The sequence below is a fragment of the Solea solea genome, chromosome 4, assembly GCF_958295425.1.
Source record: "Solea solea chromosome 4, fSolSol10.1, whole genome shotgun sequence".
In the NCBI taxonomy this organism is placed as follows: Eukaryota; Metazoa; Chordata; class Actinopteri; order Pleuronectiformes; family Soleidae; genus Solea; species Solea solea.
Window position 1 is genome coordinate 21075138 of NC_081137.1, and position 21804 is coordinate 21096941.

Consider the following 21804-nt stretch of genomic DNA (forward strand, 5'->3'; position numbering starts at 1 on the left):
ATCCACTCAGATTCTCAATCGTCCATGTCAGAGTTCCGGTGAAATGTCTTCAATAAATCTACAGTTGTTTTTGAGAATCTTGTAGAATCGTTCTTTCAATCCCAAATTTAAAAGAACATATAAACATGAGGAACAACTGCCGTTTCCTTGGCTGCTTCTAAAATAGCTCTGGATCCATATTTCCCTGTTCCAATTTTTTCTTGGCTCTAAGGATCCTGCCTTTGTCTCCATGCTTTCACCAGTTCCCTCTGCAGAGCACACACACAGAAGCGACACCTGCAGAGTTAATGTTAGTGAGTGGGATGACAGCTCTGCTGCTGTACTTCCACTAAGAAGACGAGCTGTGACTTTCAACTCCCCGCTTCACTGTGGTGTCCTGCATGGAGTCTTCCACTTATCCTGGCTCCAGGAGTCACTTGTCGCTCCCTCAATGCCCCGGCTCTGCTCCAGCTGCCAGAGCCCTTGTCTGTTAAATAGCCTTGGCTCAAGGGAGAGCAGTGAAACTAGTTTAGCAGAGAGAGCTGCGTCAGCTTGTGCAGAGAGTAGATGAGGATAGGACTGAGGAGCAGGCAGAGGAGCAGAAATGACACAAACCATGAAGGAACTAATTTTTTCCGCCTGCTGAAATGTGCAGAAATGCTGTGATTTTATTGCACCGTTGCCAAAAAGAATATCACACTTTTTAACATTCGCAGGAAATGTGACCTCCGGTTCATCAGCCTTGTGGAATTTAGTCTGTGTTTCGAGGCCCAGCGGAAATTATTTTCCTCTGGAAACTAGTACTAAATCATAATATTGATGCCACCAGTTTGAGATGTGATGATTGCAGTGTAACAACTGCTGCTTCCTCGATGCAGCCGACCGTTGCTGTGACTCAGAGGCATCGAGAACACCGTGTTTTGATATGTACAGTAACCTGGGGGTGCTGGGACTCGATGATTCCCACAAGAACTTGTCAGATTTTATGTTTCAAGATCAATATTGCAGATGGAAATGTTTAATCATGATGAGCTGACTGGCAGAATCCTATATTAAGCCCAAGTCTTTGAAGACTCAGTGTGGAGACTGATGAGTCACCGCATTAATAGAGGTTTTAGAGTGGAGCGGCTCATTAGTACAGTACAGTAAGAGCTGAGCAAAGATCAATATTCTTTCTTTAATTGACCCAATTATCCATCCTATGATTCAGAGGGACTGTCAGTATTTTTTTTTAGTTTATTTATTTCATAGCAAAATCCTTAACCACAGACACGGCCCCTTCACTGTCCACTTTTGAAACTTAAAATCTTAAAACCCATTTTTACTCTTTGGCTTTCAACCGTATAAGGCGTTGGTTTTATCTTTTTTTATATAGTTTTATTGTATCACTTGTTTATCTGTGCTGTTGTTATACTTTCTACCATGTTTTATTGTTTTATTGAATTTACAGCAGTATTTGATTTCAACTAGCGGTGTGGACATAAAATGCTTGACTTTAAGTTGGACAGACAGACAGACAGACAGACAGACAGACAGACAGACAGACAGACAGACGGAGGGAGGGAGGAAGAGAGCGAAAGTCCCTCCTATCTCTCTCTACTCGAAAAGCTTTTATGCAAACCACGTATGCAGCCACACACACACACACACACCAAGCTTGTTGCCTTCAGACTGTCTAATCACACAGTGACTCACATACTTGATGGGCTCTTATTAGTGTCAATGATGAGTTTAAAATAAGTAGAGAGTACGCCATCAGCAAGGTCTTTTTCCTGACATCTATGATCACCTTCCCCAGATACCTTATTAGACCTGAAGAAAAACTCATTGTGTATTCTGCTTTCGTCTCCTCAACTTTGACTACAGTCAGATTTGTTTTCTTCCAAAAAAGAGCCTTTTACAAATAATGGACCCATTTTTTTAGACAAAAACAAATAGGATAAGTGTGAGGGATGGCTCAAAGAAACGTGTTTACTCATCTTCTGCGTTGACTTTATGACGCTCTGAAAATCTTCCTGCTGTTCTTGCAGATTTTTCCATGGAGGCCTGGCATTATTCACCGTGGCTGTAATGAGAGATGGAGGCGGAAGTAGTGTGTGGTTTATTCCAACCATCTGTGACCAGGCTGAAAAATTCACTTTAGTCAAAAATGAAATATTGTGACTCTATAAGGAAAAAAAAAACTTGGTGCTCTGCTTCAAGATTCACGTAACATGTTAATGAGTTGTCAAACATAAAAATATACAAATTTAAAATATGGTATGTTTGCCATTTTAGCTGCGGGGTCATATTTTCTTAACACCTCAATTAACAAATATGTGAAATTCTAATCTTCTCAAAACATGAAACGAATAAATGCACAAAACAGAAACCAGTGAGTCGTCGTGACGGTCCTACTGTAGCGCTTGCATGTATTTATGATGAAGCTACAGCAGTGGCCTACTTCTGAGTGACTGCTCATGTCCCACGAGCATGGTACACCTCCCAACTATCTCTCTCTGCCTTTTCTATCACTCCTTTTTCCCCTGATTGCCCAGTTTCTCCCCTGCAGTATTAGATCTGTCTGAAATTAACATTTTACAGGAGAGATAGTGTGAATATATTAGACAAATTTGGTTGGAGATGGAGCTGCTGAGCAGAAGGAAAAGAAGAAGTCCGCGGAGAAGCTTCGTTGATGTTGTGAAGGAGGACATGAGGTCAGTTGGTGGAGGCAGATGATCCGCTGTAGCTGAAGAAGAAGACAATATATTAGAACATTATATAAAGAACATATACTCTTTGTTGGGTTCTAATGAGGCAGTTAGTATGAAAGAATTGATGTAATACAATATATTCTCATCCTAAATATTCTTTTTTTGGCTTTTTAAAGCATCAAGCATATTTGAGCAAGTCCAACCAATCCTGTAAATGGTCTGCATTTAAATAGACAGTGTTTATATGCAACTGTTGATCAGGTGGAGAATGGGTCGTCTTCCAACCGGAAGGTCAAGGTTCGATCATGGGTTCCTCTGGTCTAAATGAGGACATGTCCCTTATAAGGCATTTTGTAAAGTGTAAAGCATTTTGAGAGGTCATCAAGACCACAAAACAACAGATGAAAGAGTGTTCCAGTATGGTCTAGGTGTTCTGCCTGCTCCTCTTTTCTCTGCAGCCAAAGTCTGCACAAATGTAACTTTGCAACAGCAGTGACATCATCTCCAAAAAAACATACAGTGAAGGAACGGCTGAAAAATGCTGCTTCGCTTGAGGCAAAGTCAGTTATGTGGACACATAAAAGAAAATTAAAAATTAAACGGCATGCAAGCAGAAGGCTTAAAAAAAGAGGACAGGCCGTGCAGCTGGTGTGTGTGTGTGTGTGTGTTTTTTTTTTATGAGACTGCAGTTCACACATATCGTCATTTTCTTCAGTGACAAGCTTCTGTCTCATGAATTAAGTGAGTGTTTTATACTTTCTGTGTTGTTGTCAGGATGTAAAACTGAGTTTGAAACGGAAAATCACGTCATTTTCATCATGAAAACATTGGCAATTACATAACTTGTGCAAACGAGCGCCTGTGTGAACTTCTGTCCATGTGGTGCTGAGAGAAGAACTCTGGTGGCCATGTCACAATGCAAACAGAGGGAGGCGCTGTTGATCATTTTAAATGCAGGACAAAAAAATCCTCATGTTACAACTCAATGGCCATTACAGTCACTTGTGTATTCTGTGCAAACGCTTTGTAAACGTTTCAAACGATGGAAACGGCAACACATAGTTGGGAATCTGAATATACATACAGTTTTAAACCTAGAATCTAGGTCCTGTATGTGTGCACTACAAATAAATGCTAATTAATTCAAGCTCAGCATTGTGTGAGTGTTAAGCTTATTATAATAATCACTGCAACTATAAGGCAACGCTGTGGTGTGACAGCATACAACTTCTTTTTTTTATTATACTAAACCTTCCACAGCACCACAAACAGACATGTGGTGGAAAGTGATAAGAAGGTATTATGTAACATGATGCAACCAAATCAACATTTTTTATCTCGATGTGACTCATTTCCTTTTATTATTTTGGAAAATTAGCTGATAATTAATAACAAAAAAGAAAAGAAGTGATCCTATTTTATCCCCCCCACTATTTTCCAGCGGATAGCATCTGGAATCGCCCCTTCCGCCTCTGTGTGTGTGTGTAAGAGGAGGGGGGTGGGGGCAGCCGTTTAGGCACCACCCAGCTCTGGGGTGAGATGCTCGTTTCAGCACCGCGGACAGCTCCCGGTGAAAGCAGCCAGCAGCAGCGGGTCGCTCCTCTCCTCTCCTCCGCCTCAGAAGAAGAACATGTTTTGGGGGGTAACACCATCCGAGGACAGAGGACTTGGTTTAACCCAATCCCAAGATTTGTAGTGCCAGATTACAAGACAAACCCATCACAGTAGACTCCCGTGCACAATCTCTGTGCGAAGTTTCTCGCCCGCCACTGAGAGACAGAACGCTTCCTCCTCCTCCTGCTGCTGCTGCTGATCTGCACAGCCCGGAGAATCTGCAGGCGTCCACGGGAAGTTGACGAGAAGATACATTCACATCATTCTGTCTGGACTCTACCTTTGAAGAAGTTGTTTTGACTTTTTTTTCTCCCCCCTGCGTTTAGTTTCACTGCGTAAATTCCTCTTTTTTGTGCGCGTTTCCAAAAGGATTTGTTGGATGATACTCCGAGAAGCAAAGGAAGACAAGTTCCTGTCTCCTGCAAAAAAGGCTCTTCCATTTTGTTTCTCTCTTCTCCTGTAGCGATGGGAATACAGCCACGGATGCAAGGCTTTGATGTGTCCGGATTCATCGCACCTCTCGTGCAGCTCTGATCCTCTTTCCTCCACCGAGTCACTCATGTCAGTCTGTTTCATTTAACATTCACAGCGGGACGCCCCGGGCTGCCATCTACCTCCACCAACCCACCCACTCCCCCCTTTTTGACAACTGTTAAAGAGTGGAAGGTGATGATAATGGCCATGAATCGATGAACATTGCGGGACACAGTTTAGGCAACTTTTCCCCCACCCTAATAATCCATAATCCATCAATTTTTGAAACTTGCTGTGCGTAGCCTATCAGCAGCGGTTCATGACGGAAAGCATGGCGCTGAGTGGAAACTGTAGGACTAACCCAACCAAAGAGCAGGCATTAGTGCAGAACAGTTTCCCAGATGTGGTCGAATTAAATGTAGGGGGACAGGTTTACTACACGCGTCACTCAACTTTGGTGAACAACCCGAATTCCTTCCTCGGGAAACTCTTCTCCTCCAAAAAAGAGGCGTCAAACGATTTGGCCAGAGACCCCAAAGGACGATTCTTCATCGACAGAGACGGATTTCTATTCCGGTATGTTTTGGACTTTCTGCGGGACAAACAGGTCGTCCTCCCGGACCATTTCCCAGAGAAAGGGAGGCTCAGGAAAGAGGCGGAGTACTTCCAACTACCCGACCTAGTGAAGCTGCTGACCCCGGAGGACATCAAGCAGAGTCCGGACGACTACTTTCACAGCGACTATGAGGATGGCTCCCAGGGCAGCGACCACCGTCAATGCCCGCCGCCCTCCCTGGTCCCGGCGGACAGAAAGAGCGGCTTCATCACGGTGGGGTACCGGGGCTCGTGCACCATGGGCCGGGAGAGCCAGACAACTGACGCCAAGTTCAGGAGAGTACCGCGGATACTTATATGCGGGCGCGTGGCTCTGGCAAAGGAAGTTTTTGGGGAGACCCTGAACGAGAGCCGGGACCCGGACCGTACCCCGGACCGGTACACCTCCCGATTTTACTTGAAGTTCAAACACCTGGAGCGGGCTTTTGACATGCTGTCGGAGTGTGGTTTCCAAATGGTGGCCTGTAATTCATCAGTGACCGCGTCCTTTATAAACCAGCTCACCGAGGACAAGGTCTGGTCCAGCTACACAGAATACGTCTTCTACCGTAAGTGGCACCTTATAGTTTGACATTTACGCACATGCGCGCTCACGCACACGTGTACAGTCCCGCGCAGCCGCTTGATAACGCACTTGGTTTCACACTGGCGCTGCTGGCTTCGCAGGAAAGATGTGGCGACGGGGACGGAAGGGCGTTTCTGGCTCTGAGTGAAAGCACTAACACTGAACGCCGCCATGTGGTGACGATTAGTCACATTTCCAAGTGTTCCTACTGTACAGTTGAAGTGTTTCTCATATAAGGATACAGCATAGTTTAAAGATAAAATGCAAGCACATGGAAACTCAGATGCTCTGTTTGATGCTTTATTTGTCATTTCCCCCTGAGCCTTGCATGTGCACAGATAAACCCTCAGGCACTTGACCAGCTGAGGGCCCTGAGTGAACTATATCTTTATTCATTTCTTATATTTTACTTATTGTGTGGCCCAAACCACGAGTTCTCAATCATAAGAATGTGTAATCACGGTCAAAAGTTGTCGTTTCTGCTCGACTTTAATACTTTTTACACAGCGATTTTTGTAGATACGCTTATTCATCATATGTTATTGGAATAAACAAATATGTAAATAAGTATGAGGTGTGCTAGTGTAACTTTATTTTTCAATAAATGATTATGGGCATTAAGCTCCTGACCCCTGAAATGTCTATGCACGGCACTGCCAAGCCACAGTTCTCTTCCATGTAGCAATGATTTGTCAGTGCTTGCCATTTCTCATTATGTTGACATTCCCCCCCCCCCCTCCCCTCCGTCCTTTTCTTCATACACTTAAACGTCCACCTTTCTTGCTCAGTAGCTGGCAAGAATGTGGGCAGCGAGAGAGTGGCAGAGTGGAAGAGATCATTGTAACGTTTATGTTGGCTGTTGTAAAATTTTATGACGCAACAAAATAATCCATATTGCTCGGCGTAGGAGAGCTGCCACACTGGAGCTGCCATCAAAAACGGCAGGGGATCATGTGAATGCCTCAGGCTTTATATCACATGTAACATGTTATAAGAACAGAGACCTTTCAATTAAGGAGAGGGAAAAGGAAAAACAGCATGGGGGAAATAAAGTCTTTAAAGTATAGAAGTCTGATATAGAGTCTGGTGTATAAAATGTGGTTCTTTTTTTTATTAAAAGTAGAGTTCAGGGGTGATTTTTTTATTCAAACAGACAGTTACATCCTGGGCTGATATGGGTGCTCTCTAGTTTTCAGCTGCTAGTTCTGAATTTCTTCCCCATCCTCGTCTGTAAGTGGTGTGAGCTCACAGAGCAGACATTTTCCGTACTTTTGTCAGACGTAATGAAGCACGAGACACCGTTTCATGTTCATGGTGGAACCCGTTCTTAGTTGAAGAAGAAAGATTTTGAACCAATTTGTCTTGGCATTTCATTTAGATAGGATAGAATAGTTCTCTACTGTCCACCGAGGTGGAAAATTGCCTTTGGCTCGCCAATTATAGACGACAAAACAACACTGATTACACTAAAAACAAGGCCTTAGAACCACCAAACACATTAGAATAATATAAAATAAGTGAATGTCTGGCAAGTAAAGACAGTGATGTGGTGAAATGCACATGTGACTCAAGGAAAGCTCAAATTGTATTTACAAAAAAAGATATTAAGCATTTCTCCCATCCCAGAAGTGTAAATGTATACTTTATACATCTCGTTCTAAGATTTCCTGATCAGATCCAGGACTGCAGGTTAGAATTTACAGAGCCAAGCCTTAGGGAAATTCACTGCAGGCCCAGCGCTCCCCGATCACATAAGTTAAACGATCTCTGGTCACAGAGCAAACAGGAACACACACAAGAAGAAGGATTGTGTTGGTCCCAGGCTAAATGTGCTACACAATAATGGTCTGCAGACTCAGCTACAACTACTGGATGGCCCTTGGCTCTCATAACCCCCAGGAGTAGCACAATAGGACAAACCAGGTGGTGGCAGGGGGTGGTGACGTACATGCACGGTGTCTGGGCTCCTTCTGCAAGACCTCCTTAGTGACAAACAACAATTGCTCCCATGCTCTGTTGACAAAATGTTCAGATCGTGAGGGAACACGCGATCAAAGGCGAGCACAAATAGTGGCAGATTTGTGTCGGGCCTCAACACACACATACACACACACACACGCAGTTACACAAGAACCCACATGCTGTAAAACTAAAATAAAAAAAACACCCACACAGATACACAAACAGGTAACCAGGTAACCGTGCATACATACACACAGTCACTGAAGTGAGCGTGCACATGAGGACACCCATGTGTTCCAAACATCAGGAGATTGTTGTGAGGTGCAGCCATCTGGTGGATTAAATGCAGCTACTGACGACAGGCCCCGCTGCGTGTGGGGACAAGACGAGCTCCAGCAGTGCTGCTGACACTCTTTCTTTATCTGCCTGGCAAATTTTTGCCCCGTCTTCCACACGTGTGTCCTCTTCTCTTTCCATGTCCTCTCATTTATCTTAGTTCAACCTTAACCTGACTTGTGTCAGTCGTTTCCCACCTCCCTTCCTCCCTTCCTTCCTCCCCCAGGCTTCAGTTTGCTCTGTGCTATGCAGAGTGTGTAAGGAGCAGCTTGGTGCACCACCAGTTCTCTTTATATTCCTTGGTGCAGCATCACGCCTTCTGCCTCGCTCTTTCATTCACATCTCTATCTCTGTGCCTGTCCATCTCCATGATTGCTTACTTACCTTCATATTCGACTGTGTCACGGTGCATTTTATTTGCTACTTTCCATTCACGCCGCTCCTCTCAAAACATCACCAGGAGGTTTGTCTGTCTGATCTGTTGGCTGCTGTCGGCCTAAGGTTCTTGGGCATGACTGGCATGTAAGTGTGGAGCTCTGTTTGTGGTCAGTTAGACGAGAAAAGCACCACATGAGCACGATGCGTTAACAATTTACGTCTTAAGGAAATGAGCGAGGCCTTATCCCAACGGTAGTGGTGAACCGCAGTTAGGTTTTTGTTGCTCGGTCTTAGATGAGAGCAGCTGACCGCACAAAACTGCATGTTTGAAAATCTGATTTCTGGAAAAGTGGCAAATAATTCTAAAAGTCCAGCTGCTTCTGATTCAATGACTGGTTAATAGTAAGACACTTGTGAGTCACCCACTATTGACCCTCGCTTTACTAAACTAGTGACCAGTTAACAGCAGCAGCAAACTGAATGAAGCAGGGGTGTCAAACACAATAACAGCGGGGGCCAAAATTAAAAACTGTGTCCAAGTTGATAAATAACAAAAACTTCCAAAGAAATCATTTTCCATTGTGCATCTGTCGTGACTGATTTCCTCACACATGCATCTTAGCCAATAATTTGCTGTACTCAATAATTTTTTACTAGATGCATAAAGCTGAGCCCCCTTATAACCCCCCTCTGGTTCCGGCCCTGTGTTTTCAAAGTGCACATTTGATTTGTTGGTTTATTTTACTGGCGAGGAAACTTAGATAAGCGTGGTCCTAATCAGTAAGTAAGTGGAACTAAAGCTGGAAACACGTAACATATTATTATATTGGGGGCCGAATACGATTGCATGGGCCGGATGTGGCCTGTTGTCCTTGAGTTTGACACCTGTGCAATAGAGCATCACTGTACTGTAATAAGTAATAAGATTTACCACAGCACAGGTACCTTATATCTATCTTCTACACAATCATACCTCAATTAAAGTGTCCCAGTCATTCCCATTTTTTGCCAGGATCCACTTAAACATTTCACATTTGTTTCATCAGAATCCCCAAAAACCTGCTTGATGCCCCCCAGTCCTCACTTTGCTTGTTTTGTTCTGTTTCCCTGGATTCTGCCCTCCTTGGAGTTTAGCTGCCGCTTCAATTTGTTTTCTGGTTTGTTTTGTGGTTAAATTCTGGATGTCCTGCAGGGAAAATGCACTCACCAATTTGTTGCATGGGCGGAGTGACTGATAATTAATCATCTTCACTGGAAGTTGTTTCAGTGGTTGTCACCACAGGGCCTGACACGACACATCCACGACACATCCACCACTAAGCAAAAAAAAGAAAATCAAATTAGTTTTTGGTTCTGCTGTTTTTTTTGCTATAGATCATTTTTATTTTAAATTCAGCTGCGAGGCAGGTGGAAAGAAAGGGTGTGTGTTTGTTTTTTGTCTTCTGGCATAAACCCTGACCTCGTCAGGACTAACATCGCTGTCCAAATACATGGAAGTCAATGCGGTGTCCTAAGAAGAATAGCCACACAAACCTGTGTGTTTATCAGTGACCCATGTTGCATGACCCAGGGCAGGTTTACACACCCAGTGAGCCCCGGGTAAACACATCCAACAATCAAACACACACACACACAGAGGCACAAGTCCACTCACAACATCGCGCTCCTCCTGTGAGCTTCTCTCAGCCTAGCCCGGTGAAGACATTAGCAGCGGTGGTCCCACGCTGTAGGCCAGTGGGAAGTGATTAGCCGCGGAGCAGACACGCCGTGACAGCTCTGAGGAGAGTCTCGATAGGGACAGCTGCTGCCCTGGCCTCAGCTCCACGGGGGTGGCCGCCGCCGCCACACACCTAAACTCTACATTATTCACAGAGAGAGAGAGAGAGACGGCTAAAAGGGAAGAAAGCCGTGGAGCTGGTGGAGAGAATTTTACAAATTTATGAAGAAGAAAATACTACATTTTCTCACCAATATCTCTGTTCCAACTATCAGTCTCTCCCTACTCTTTATAATATGTGAAAATGAGGGTTGTGCAGTGGTTGGCACAGGTGCCTCACAGCACAGAGGTGTTGGAGGTCACTTGTTCTCCTCATGTTCTTGTATTCTGATCCTGCAACCAACCTCAGCTTCCTGCTACAGTTATACATTAATAATAATAATAATAATACATTTTATTTAGAGGTTTCTTTACAGAAACTATTAGATATTTAAAAAACAACAATGTAAAAGAACCCTTCAACGATAAAACAAATCTGTAGTGGGGAAAAGCAGAGGGTCAATAATGAGAATTAGTGGGACTGTTTAAAAAGGCGGGTTTTCAGACGAGATTTGAACATGGAAAATGAGTCAACGTTCCTGGAGTCGTGGGGGGGTTGAGGCTGATTGACGTGGCTGACCCGAGTGTCCAGGCTGGGAAGGGGGTGTATAATGCGGAGGAGGTCAGAGAGGTATTGGGGGGGGAGCGAGCTTATGGATGGCCCTGAAGGTGTGCAGGTGAGCGGAATTTTAAAGTCTATGTGGAATTTGACCATGCAGTTGGAGCTTATGGATGGACTTGTGGGGGGAGAGCGAAGAGAAGGAGGGAGTTGCGGTCATCCAGGTGGGATGTGAAGGGATGGAAGATGGAAGAAGTAGGGTAATGTTATTGATGTGGGTTTGGAATGACAGAGAACTGAAAAGAATCCCCTATGTATCAACTTGTTGCCACCTTGTATGTTGAATTGTTATTACAGTACTGTAATAGTAGCAGAGTTTGACCCATTGTATTTTGCACACAGTAGATGAGGATGAGACTTCTGACTATGGCAAAAAGATTGGAGAACTATGAAAACATGGAGACATGATGAAACTTTTCCTTCCTTATCAAAGTGATGAAACAACTGCTGCACTGGAATCAGGAATAAATCAACAGACAAAGACTAAAAAGGGGAAATGAAGTGAAATGAGTAAGTAATGGAAGTAGTAAGTGAGAAGTGAGCGACAGCCCTCAGATGCAGTTGAGGCTAAACATAAACTGAACTCAATTTTCACTTTTGAAATCACTGTTTGACCTTTTCTGGATAATAGAAAGAAAGCTGCAATGTATGTATGAATAAGCAATTTAGATTAAAAAAAAAAGTAGTTTTCAAGGAAAAATTGACCGTATCAAGAAACAATGCAATGCACTTATTTGCATTTATATTGCAGGCATTTGATTGATTTTTTTTGGGTAAGAATTCACACTGGGAGCTACAGGTGAGGTTATATCAAAGGAAGAATAAAGAAATAAATGAGGGGCAAGTGGGTCACATGAAAAGAAGATAGCCTTTCTTGTTTGTCTAGCCTCCCCTTGACCTTCTCCCATAGAAGCTTAGTGTAGCTACGTAACAGATATTCCCATAATCCCCAGTCTCTGGAGAATATGGGGAACGACAGAGCTCTGGCAGAGAGAGAGAGAGAGAGAGAGAGAGAGAGAGAGACACCAGAGCATCAACAAGCTTCTGAAAGCCCTTGGCATCTCCCTCTCCTCACTGTCTATCAGCACATTTTCTCCCCCTCTGTGACTCTTGACACTCCATTCTCTCTGTGGTAGTGGGCACAGTTGATATAATTCTGTTGCTTTCCCCCTGTTGTTTTGGAATAAGTGCTCTGTGGTGCGACGAGGTGTGGAGCGTAGCCATAATGACAGAAACTGCAGCTGGAGAGCCTCTTCACTCGCTCAATCCACCGGCTGGCTGCTGCAATGCATCAACGCTTTAATGTCCCTGCTACGTGTGAGTCCAGATTGGCCGGAAAACACGGAATAAAATAATGCACAGAATCGCTGTTATACCAGTACTTGCATCGCCTAATCACAGCGACGGCTGGCCCACTGTGTGGATGCGTGTCACGCTTCAGATTAATGCCTGCTGCCATTTGTTACTCAGAGGATCTGAGTATAGGCTCATTGTGGAAAAATTAAAATGCACCTTATAACAACACATCGAAGTACAGATGCAATTTTAAAAGCAATGTGTCCGCATTGCCATATACTCCAGTTCCAGAAAGTGAAGCTTGTGGTCCACAGTCAGGTGCCTGTCTTCTAGCTTTCAGGAAGATCTGCACCTTGCTTCATCCCGTGTCTCAAACCAATGGGTGATGTCATGGTGGATCGCCACTTGGTCCGTTTTTGCACCAAAATTCTTGAAAGATGAGCTGAGAGAGTTAGTAAATCTAATCTAAATCTAATTAGGCAAAAGAAAACAAAGGAAAAGTGCTTTGGGAGTGAATTTGTGAGTAATTCTCTCCTCATTTAGCCCAGGTCCTTGTTTAGTTCTAACGGCCTCGACCTCCTCATTCTTCTTCTCTCGTCCAGCGTTGTGAAACACCCGCTCATTATTCAGGACTCGCAGGACTTAAAAACTCCATCATGAAACTTCGCAGTGCGATCGTTCCATATTCCTCTGTGCCTCATTAGCATCACACTGTTGTCACTCACACAGTGGTGGTCCACAATTTGAGCGAGCATATTGGTCACCATGGTGTAATTTCATTCCACTGTTGCTTTATTGCTTCCCAGGGCAGAATGTCAGTGGCGTTTCATTTGTGAGTGGAAATGAATTGTCTTCACGTCCATTAAGAAAACGAGATGCTCTGAAGTGGCAACTCCACGGGAAATTAAAGGAGAAATAGAACATTTACAAAAACCACCTGTGGTATTCTGTGATAAAAGCCTAATTACTTTAAATGCTAAATAATAAAAATTCTCAAAGCGGTTATAATTTCTGGCAGAGATTTGGTGTAGATATTTAGTCTTCAACACTGCAAGTGGCTTGTAACGTTTGAGCATTAACATAGGGACGGTATTATACTGCATGTCAGAACACAGTTAACATATTAAAATCATTTGTCAAATGAATATAACATAATATCATGACAGTCAAACCTCAAGAAACACAAAGATTAAAGATGCTAAAACAAGTTGTGGGGCAGTTATAAAGGATATGACAAATAATTCATCTGTAGCTGTTGCAGTGACATTGCATGAATCTGAACCAACTGAAACAGGAAACTGGATAATGATTAACCCTTTGGCTGCTTTTTTACATTGCTATGTTAAAATGTACAGTATACAGAGGCTATAAGAATGTGCAATATAGAGTGTCTTATATCCTTTTTTTCCAGCACAACCTATAGGCAATCTGATGGTTTTTTTTTTTTTCATTTTCACCAACTATATAAACACACCTGAGGAAAAAAGTACTCAATATGTTTTGAATCAGATTGAAATATTGAAATACGTGACAGTTCAAAGTTCGCTTGGCTCCTTTTTATGAAGAAAAATATTCTATAATAGTCTATTTTGTGACTTCTGCATGATTATCGTTACTCCCGTTTAAAAACAACAACAATGTACATTTATCATAACTCAACAAATACAAAAACACATAAGAAGATGAAAAAGCCTGAAGAGAAATACTATAAATACTATATAGTTTATATACTATAAACACACACCCCCAGGATGTCCATATAAGGCAGTGTTCCCCCAACCCTGGTCCTCAGGGAACACTGCCCTGCATGTTTTAGATGTTACCCTGCTCCAACACACCTGATTCAGATGAACAGCTCGTTATTAGTAATAATAATTATAGCCAGTCGTTGAGATAACATTATAGCACATTTTTACGTTTGTGAAAAACCTCCTCATACTGTGTGGTGAAATAGTTGCAGTCTCTAACATGGCATCAGAAAGCACTTGAATCAGTGCCACTGCGGAATGTGATTCCAAACTTCATCTCTGCGTCTCATTAGTAATCCATCTGTGTCAGTGTTCTGCCGTTCACGAGACCATACTGTCATCACCATTTCATCCCTAAGTGGCTGCAGAGCCCCGGGTCCATTAACACAAACACAAACACACAGAGCACAGCATAAGCATACATAAACACAACGCCCTGACCCAGTTACGCTCAGTTGGAGGTTAACCTATACAAACAGCTCGCAGATGTAAAATGACTAATTTGAAAGAAGATTACAGATTAGGCATAAACACAGTTGCTCTGTCTGTAGATAACCACATTATCTCCCACTGTGGTGTTGAATTCCCTTAATGTAAATCAAGAAGGGGGGGGGTTTGAAAGATTTAACCACTTTACCTTGATGGATGAGATGGACTTTGTTTAATTCCTTCTGGATTCAGGGCAAATGAGTTTGTGTTCCACATTTGGTCATAAAAACACATAAATCTTAGATGCAGACAAACCTAGTTTGGATTAAAGTCATACGTCTGAACAGTGAATTCCTACAGCAGAGAGGAGGAGCCGGAGGGAGGGGCAAACGTGGAAGGACAAGCACAAACATGGCATCTTCCACCGTGGCTGGAAGTATGATATTGGAAAAATCACACCAATGGCAGACTGTGTAAGGCATACATGGAACACCACAACCAAGTGGCTGGAATAATGTACAAGAACATCTGTGGACTGGAGGTCCCAGGTTCAAGATGGAAGACGCCTGCAAAGGTGGTTGAGAACGACAGTGGCTAAGATCCTGTGGGACTTCCAGATCCAGACAGACAGACAAACTGGTGGCAGCTACTGTATATAATCAACCGGACATGGTGGCTGTCGATAAGCAGCATGAAGAGGACAGCAGTGGTGATAGATGTGGCAATACCAAGTGACAGCACCATCAAGGAGAAGGAACACAAGAAGCCTGAGAAATACCAAGGGCTGAAAGAGGAGCTGGAGGAGGTGAAGGCAACTGTGGCCCCAGTGGTGATAGGAACACTGGGAGCTGTGACCCCCAGTGTTCCCCCAGATTACCCCCAAAATACTCCCTAAAAAAATATTGTTTTTTTTTCATTATGATTCACACAATCACAAAATGTGTGAGGTCCTGGAGGTTATTATTCTTTATACACACTAAATACAGAAAAATAAAAATAAAAAAAATAAAAAACATAGTCTTTGACAAATAAAAAAGGAAAAACATCCGCAGTGGATCAATTGCTTTTGTGGTTGATGACTGAAGTCATTTCTGTCTCATAGTAAAGATGATTTATAGAAAAACGAAGGCGCCTATTATTGTCCCACCAAGCCTCGCTTTTCCCAACTACAGTTCACAGCGTAATGAATTATTGAGTGTTGCGCACAGAGGAACGTACAGTTTGTTGCAGCCTCACGGGGGTTCTGACTGTTCACAGAAGCAACGGGCTGCTACCTGGGGTCTTATGTGCACATACCGACGTCGTAATTGTCTCATAACCACACAGTGCTGCGTTTGATGTGTGCAGATAATCATTTGCTCGCTGTGAATCTGTGTGATTATGGTCTGCAGACAGGAAGTATGTCGGCAAATTGGTTTTTGCAGGACATCTGGGTCTACAAACTTGAGGATTAACCTGTGCAAATCTTTAGAGGGATTATAAACAATGAAACAGTTACTCGATTAATCGGTTATGATTCGATAACTAAATGAATCGTCAACTATTTTGATAATCGATGAATCGGTTTGAGTGATTTTAAGGAATTAGAACAAGTTTTCAAATTTTTCAGCTTCTTAAATGAGAATATTTCCTGGTTTCTTTGCTCCATACGACAAAGAAATCATCAATCAATCATTTGGACAAAACAAAACAAGACATTTGAGGACATCGTCCTTTCCAGGTCTGAGAAACACTGATCGACACTTTCTGACATTTTATGGACCAAACAATGACTCAATTAATTTAGAAACTAATCGGCAGATTAATCGATTATGAAAGTAATCGTTGGTTGCAGCCCTAAAACAACGTGTGTGTGTGTGTGTGTGTGTGTGTGTGTGTGTGTCTATAAATCAACAAAAGTCTAATCTGCAGACTTTGATTTGTGTGTGCATGCTTCGTACAGATTCAAAAATGAGGTCTGGTCTCTGCACAGGAGGCCTCATTTACCCACGAGCACACACACAAACACGTGCGTTGGGACGAGAAACAAGCAATTGGAGCGAGGCATTTATCAACATCCATCACTTCAGACAATCGTTTTGCCAATGACAGTCGTTACAGGCTGGCATTTAGGCACAACACCCCTTTGTTCATTAAGGTTCACTCTTTCACACTTACGCACAAAGGCAACGTGAGTGCGTTAAAGATGTGGCGCCTGGTTACATAATGACATGTTCTACTTGAAGAGCACGTCTCGCTTATCTGCATGTGTGTGTGTGTGTGTGTGTGTGTGTGTGTGTGAGAGAGGTGGAATAGAGGTCAACAGCCCTTTTCACATCTCACGCTCCTGTTTTCAGGCAACACCCAGTAACGAACGTCACTTTGCTTTCAATCCAGGGACACCAGCTCCTCTGCACTTCACCCAGCTTCACTCCTCTCTTTCACAGCCAGTACACATTCCAGTAATGAACACATCATTAGTTTTGTCGTGGTTTTTGTGCCAGACTGTGCGGGTAAACAAACCAGATGTAGGCTAAAAACTAAGTCAAAAGAAAAATATGCATTTTAAAAATCCTCCACCATCAATGAGCCAAAACTTGAAGACTCACGAATAAATATGCAGGGAAAGACAGTTTTCTTTGGAAGTCAAAGTCTTTTTCCGTGGCACACGGCCAGGGAGTTGGTGAATCGTTTTTAACCATTTAATTATGAACCTTTACATTTTTGTTCCACAATTGGCCTTGAATGATAAATGAATATAAATTTGCAATCTTGTTTAATGTCAAATTATTCCAGGGAAAATACATCCCTAAAACATTATCTTATATATTATGTATTTAGATTGTTTCTTGTTGATCCAGATCGACCTGAATTCAGTGTTGTGTGTGAAACGGTTGCTACATGTGAGCACCCTCACATGTTCTTCTATGTATTATCATCTATGTCTATTTTTTATATTGTTTATATGTGAAACTAAACTAAACTAATCCTGCGAGTTAGGGAACTGCATTGATACTTTGGGAAATCGCCAAAGTTTTAATATTTTTTGGTTGTTTGTGTGTTAAATACACCACCAACAACATGTTAAATAAACAACGCCAAATAGCATGTGGTGTGCTTCAAGGGAACAGACATTTTCAGGGTAGGAGGAAGAGAGGGGAGCTGTAAGGAACAAAACTCTGAACACTGAATCTCTATAGCCTAAACCCTTGTGATGGTGGTCAGCTTCCTTCTATATCTGTTGGTGGTTCGTACCATTTTTTCAGCAGTGGAAACAACTAGGTGAACAAATCCACACTGGTGAACAAACAGGCTTATGAAAGCACAAATAGATGTTTAGGTTTGGGTTCACCGACAGCCTACACGTATGTTTTTAATTGAGTAGCCATGAATATGACATTTTTTGTCAGTGTTTTCTTTTTCCTGATGTCTCACCTACCCGTTCGGTATCTGCTGCTGCTGCTGCTGCTTTGAGCTTTCTTTGCCAACTGTGAGGATCAGATGTTTTCTCTCCTCAGGAGCATTTAAAGCATCACAGTGTTGTGCCGAGAGCTCGGTTTCCCGTCTTTTGTGGAACAATCTCTGGCCGCAGTTTGGCTGATTTGAAATATCTCACCTTGCACAGAGTGGTACGGCTGCCAGCTCTGGAGCAGCTGGGACATGTTTCTGACTCCTGCGGTCTTTGATGCCCCTAGTACTCAATGCCTCCGTCTTAATATATAGCTTTCCCTCTCTCTGATGAACCGTTGCTAATCCACCTCTTCCTGCTCGAGGACCCTTTGTGTCTTTACCTCTTTCTATATCTGCCTATTTTCTGTCTGTTTTTCTTACTGAAAGAGCAGGGTTGTTTTTTTTTACTGCAATTTGGCAATTTTCTGAGAGCCTGGTAACTGTTGCTTTCAATGTTCTGCTTTTACCTACTTGTGTCTCTTTATTTGGTGCGTTTTTGTGTCCGAGGAGCAAAATGAAACGCAGCCAAAACAAGTCGAGTCCTAGTTCCTTTCAATTCTGTTTTGCTTTCTGCTTCTGTTCTCTCTGCTCTATTGCCTCCATTTTTTCTTTGCTATTGTCTCTCTACCAGAAATGATGAGTTCTTTCAAAGAAGAGGAGGCTCACATCAAACAGAGATACATTCACTAACAATGGGGAAAACTTCTTTCTGCATTTACAATCAAACCTGTATAACGAAAATATTTAACCTATAACTGACGGAAAGTTTCAATCATCTACATGAGGACATAATAAACCTGGAAAGGTCGGCTCGAGAGAGATTAATGGGACTAGGAGTCATTGTGTTAGTGAGGCTGGGTTTGTTGTTATGTGAATTTATCCACTCAATTAGGAAATACATCACTGTTCGAGTAAGAAAAGAGAACAAGTGGAAAAACAAGACAGTTCAATTTCTCTGGTTCGCCTGGCAGCGCATTTGTATCTGAAATCTGGATATCTGTTTGAATTTGGGGGTTTGAGGGAGTTGTTCAAACTTGAACCTTAAAAAGATCTCTCAGATAATGTTTAAGGTTGTTTTTTTGGAAAGGGTGACCACCATGAACCAAGGCCTGCGTTCCACCTTTAATCTTTGTCACAGATTCGGTGGTAATTGCAACTAAATGCTGCAAGTTCTCAGTGTGTGTTCCGTGAGAAGGTTAGTTATCTCAAGTTAGTTAAGATGAGCATTAACAATTCGTGGCTATTCATGCTTTAGTTGTGGGGGGGGGAAAAAACCCTGAAAAATTGGTATAACAGGTTTCTTAACATGAAAAGTAGAAATAGCCAATTTACTTGAAAAGTATTGGAAGAAGAAAAACGCTCTATTTTGTGACTTCTGCACAATAATTGCTACTTTATTTTATAATCACTACCAAAAATGTGATGAGATCCAGATAACTAAGGGTCAAAGTGTTCTCTGTAATCCAGGAGTAGGAAATGAAATGCTTCACTTTCATTTGAATCCAGTTATTTTGGAAGGTTCACATTTAAAATGTGTGCTGTCCATTCATTTTGACCAATCACAGCAAAGCTAAACAAACGTCACCTGATTGTATTTATTTTATTTTTTAGCAGGGCACAGCTGTTCCACTCAGTTTAGTAAGGTCTGACTGATTGTGACTGACATGTGACGTGCATTGATTTCAGAAATAAGACTCGTGGGTATCATGTATCATTCCGTTTTGGTTGAAGAAGGAAATTAACATTGCAATTATCAGTACTGTTATATTGCTATACACACGTCAAAGTGGCACCCAAGTTTCATGATACAAGGAGATCATCCCAACTCTACCATCCATCCATCAATCCATCCATCCATCCCTGTAGTGCTGCTGAAGCAAACCACACAACAAAGCCCAGTTGCCCTTCACTTAACCCTTGTCCTCCGACTCTTCCCGAGCAACCCTGACATTTTTCCAGACCAGATAGAATATGTAATCCCTCCATCATGTTCTGGGTCTAACTCTAGGCTTTTCCTGTGTGTGTGTGGACCCACAAATCTCCTATAGGAAGGCGTCCTATACCGGGAATCCCACTCAGACACTGAATCATGTTAAGTGGCCTCTTTTCATGCAGAGAAGCAGCTGTTTTTAATCTGAACTCTTCAGAGCAGTTGTGCATGCAGATGCCCCAGGTGTAGGAATTTATTTAGAGTGCAGTGGTGGATTAAATATGCTGATAGCAGCACTGCAACGTTATAAAGATGTATAGCATAACCTGCTTTTTTTTTTTACACTACCCCAAATAAATTTGTAGTCACTGAAAAAGATGGGGTTTGTTTTTATATATTGTCAAAAACATGAAAAGCTACAGTGAGTAGTCTCATTGTTCTGAACAATAATGGTTTAATAATGTGTGTTTTTATTGTATATCACAGTTGCAGCGCACTGTTTATTTTCAAATATATAAGTAATGAAGATGTTTGGCGTGGTCACTACCCGGAGCCCATGATGACTGATGAGAGCTGGAAGGTGAATTTCTATCGTGTCTGATTGCCGCAGCCTTTGGTGGACTCCATCACAAATTGAGAATATACTTTATTTTCTGGCGGGACTGAAGATAAATGTCACCAGTGATGGATAAGGGTAACAGTGCTGGAATAATGTTGTTTGTAATATCCTGTCATATCATATTTATTTTCTTTTTCTCCCAGTGACGAAGGGAGTTTTGTTGGTTTGCTTTGTGGATTTTGTCCCGTTATTGCTTGGTTAGGATTTTCTTTTGGCTACTTCTTCATTTTGTGTCTTATTTCCTCTCATTTCAGTGTGCAGATAGAAATGCCTCCCACTGTAAACTTCAGACTCGAGAGGGAATTGTCACCCCGTGTGTCTACATTTGTCTGCACAGAGCGCGCTAAAAAGCGATCTGGGATTGTGTCAGTCAAGTCTCATGTGTTTGCTTCCGTCTGCAACCAGGTCTTAACCCTAAAAAAAAGCCATTTAAAGTTGTGAGGAAACTATGGTTTCTAAGTTTTTTGGGACACGCACACACACACACATACATACTAATGCTTGTGGTAAGATAGGAATCCATTATCAGCCAGCGTGGAACAACACACACACACACACACACACACACACACACACACAGTGTGAGTTATGAGGTGTGTGAGTGGATGGGGGTGCTAATATGAATGGATGCCTCTCATAAACAGAGTGCAACTGCCAGACAAGTGAAGTGATGACTTTGTGCATTAAGGTTGACCGGAGGATGTGTCATGATCAAATGGGTTACACACTGTGATGAATGCAATTTCACTATGTGACTTCATTTTGCCGAGACAATGAGCGAGAAGCTGCTGATGGAAAGGTTGGACGCCTGTTTTTGAACTAAGTTGAAAGTCATTTTGAAACTGACTCACTGTAATTACATACATTTAATATTAAATGACACATTAGCGAGGGTTTTAATATTTGAAATAAACTCAAACGGGACAAAAATACTGAGATTCTTGCAGTGTTCAGCAGCTCCCTGTGCCCTCAAGGTTCAACAGAATCAAGACATGCACTCGCCTTTGGTCAAAAGTGCAAATTTGCAAGTCAAAGTTCAATCAAATTGAAATTGCTATAATTTGCCTCGCTGAGCACATTCGAGTGATTGCAGCAGTTTTTTTTATTTTCAATGGACTCGCCACGAAAATCCCTTTTATTTTCTTCCATAATAACCCTTCATGTGTTCGGCTCTTCACGGCAGCTGAGAACTTCATTTTCACTTCATTACCGAACAGAGCACGTCGTTGTCTCTTGTTTTTAACGTATTTATTAAAAGAGTTAAGCCATTAGTCACCGAGAGAGAAAATCAATATAACTCAT

At 42.4% G+C, this 21804-nt stretch overlaps 1 protein-coding gene and 1 long non-coding RNA gene across 2 annotated transcripts in view; one reads left to right on the forward strand and one right to left on the reverse strand.

Annotated features, from left to right (window-relative positions):
* Positions 1-2158: 2158 nt before the first annotated feature.
* On the reverse strand, positions 2159-10521 carry LOC131458967 (uncharacterized). The gene is made up of 3 exons (XR_009240173.1): positions 10271-10521; positions 9824-9932; positions 2159-2707 (listed from the first exon to the last, which is right to left on the reverse strand). It is a non-coding gene; the product is annotated as an uncharacterized LOC131458967 (long non-coding RNA).
* The window catches only part of kctd16b (potassium channel tetramerization domain containing 16b), a 57372-nt gene continuing 40483 nt past the window's right edge, over positions 4916-21804 (forward strand). Inside the window, exon 1 of the mRNA XM_058628353.1 lies at positions 4916-5923. Within this exon, the coding sequence (XP_058484336.1) occupies positions 5080-5923 (844 nt within the window). The 5' untranslated portion in view covers positions 4916-5079. The remainder of the gene's footprint in view (positions 5924-21804) is intronic.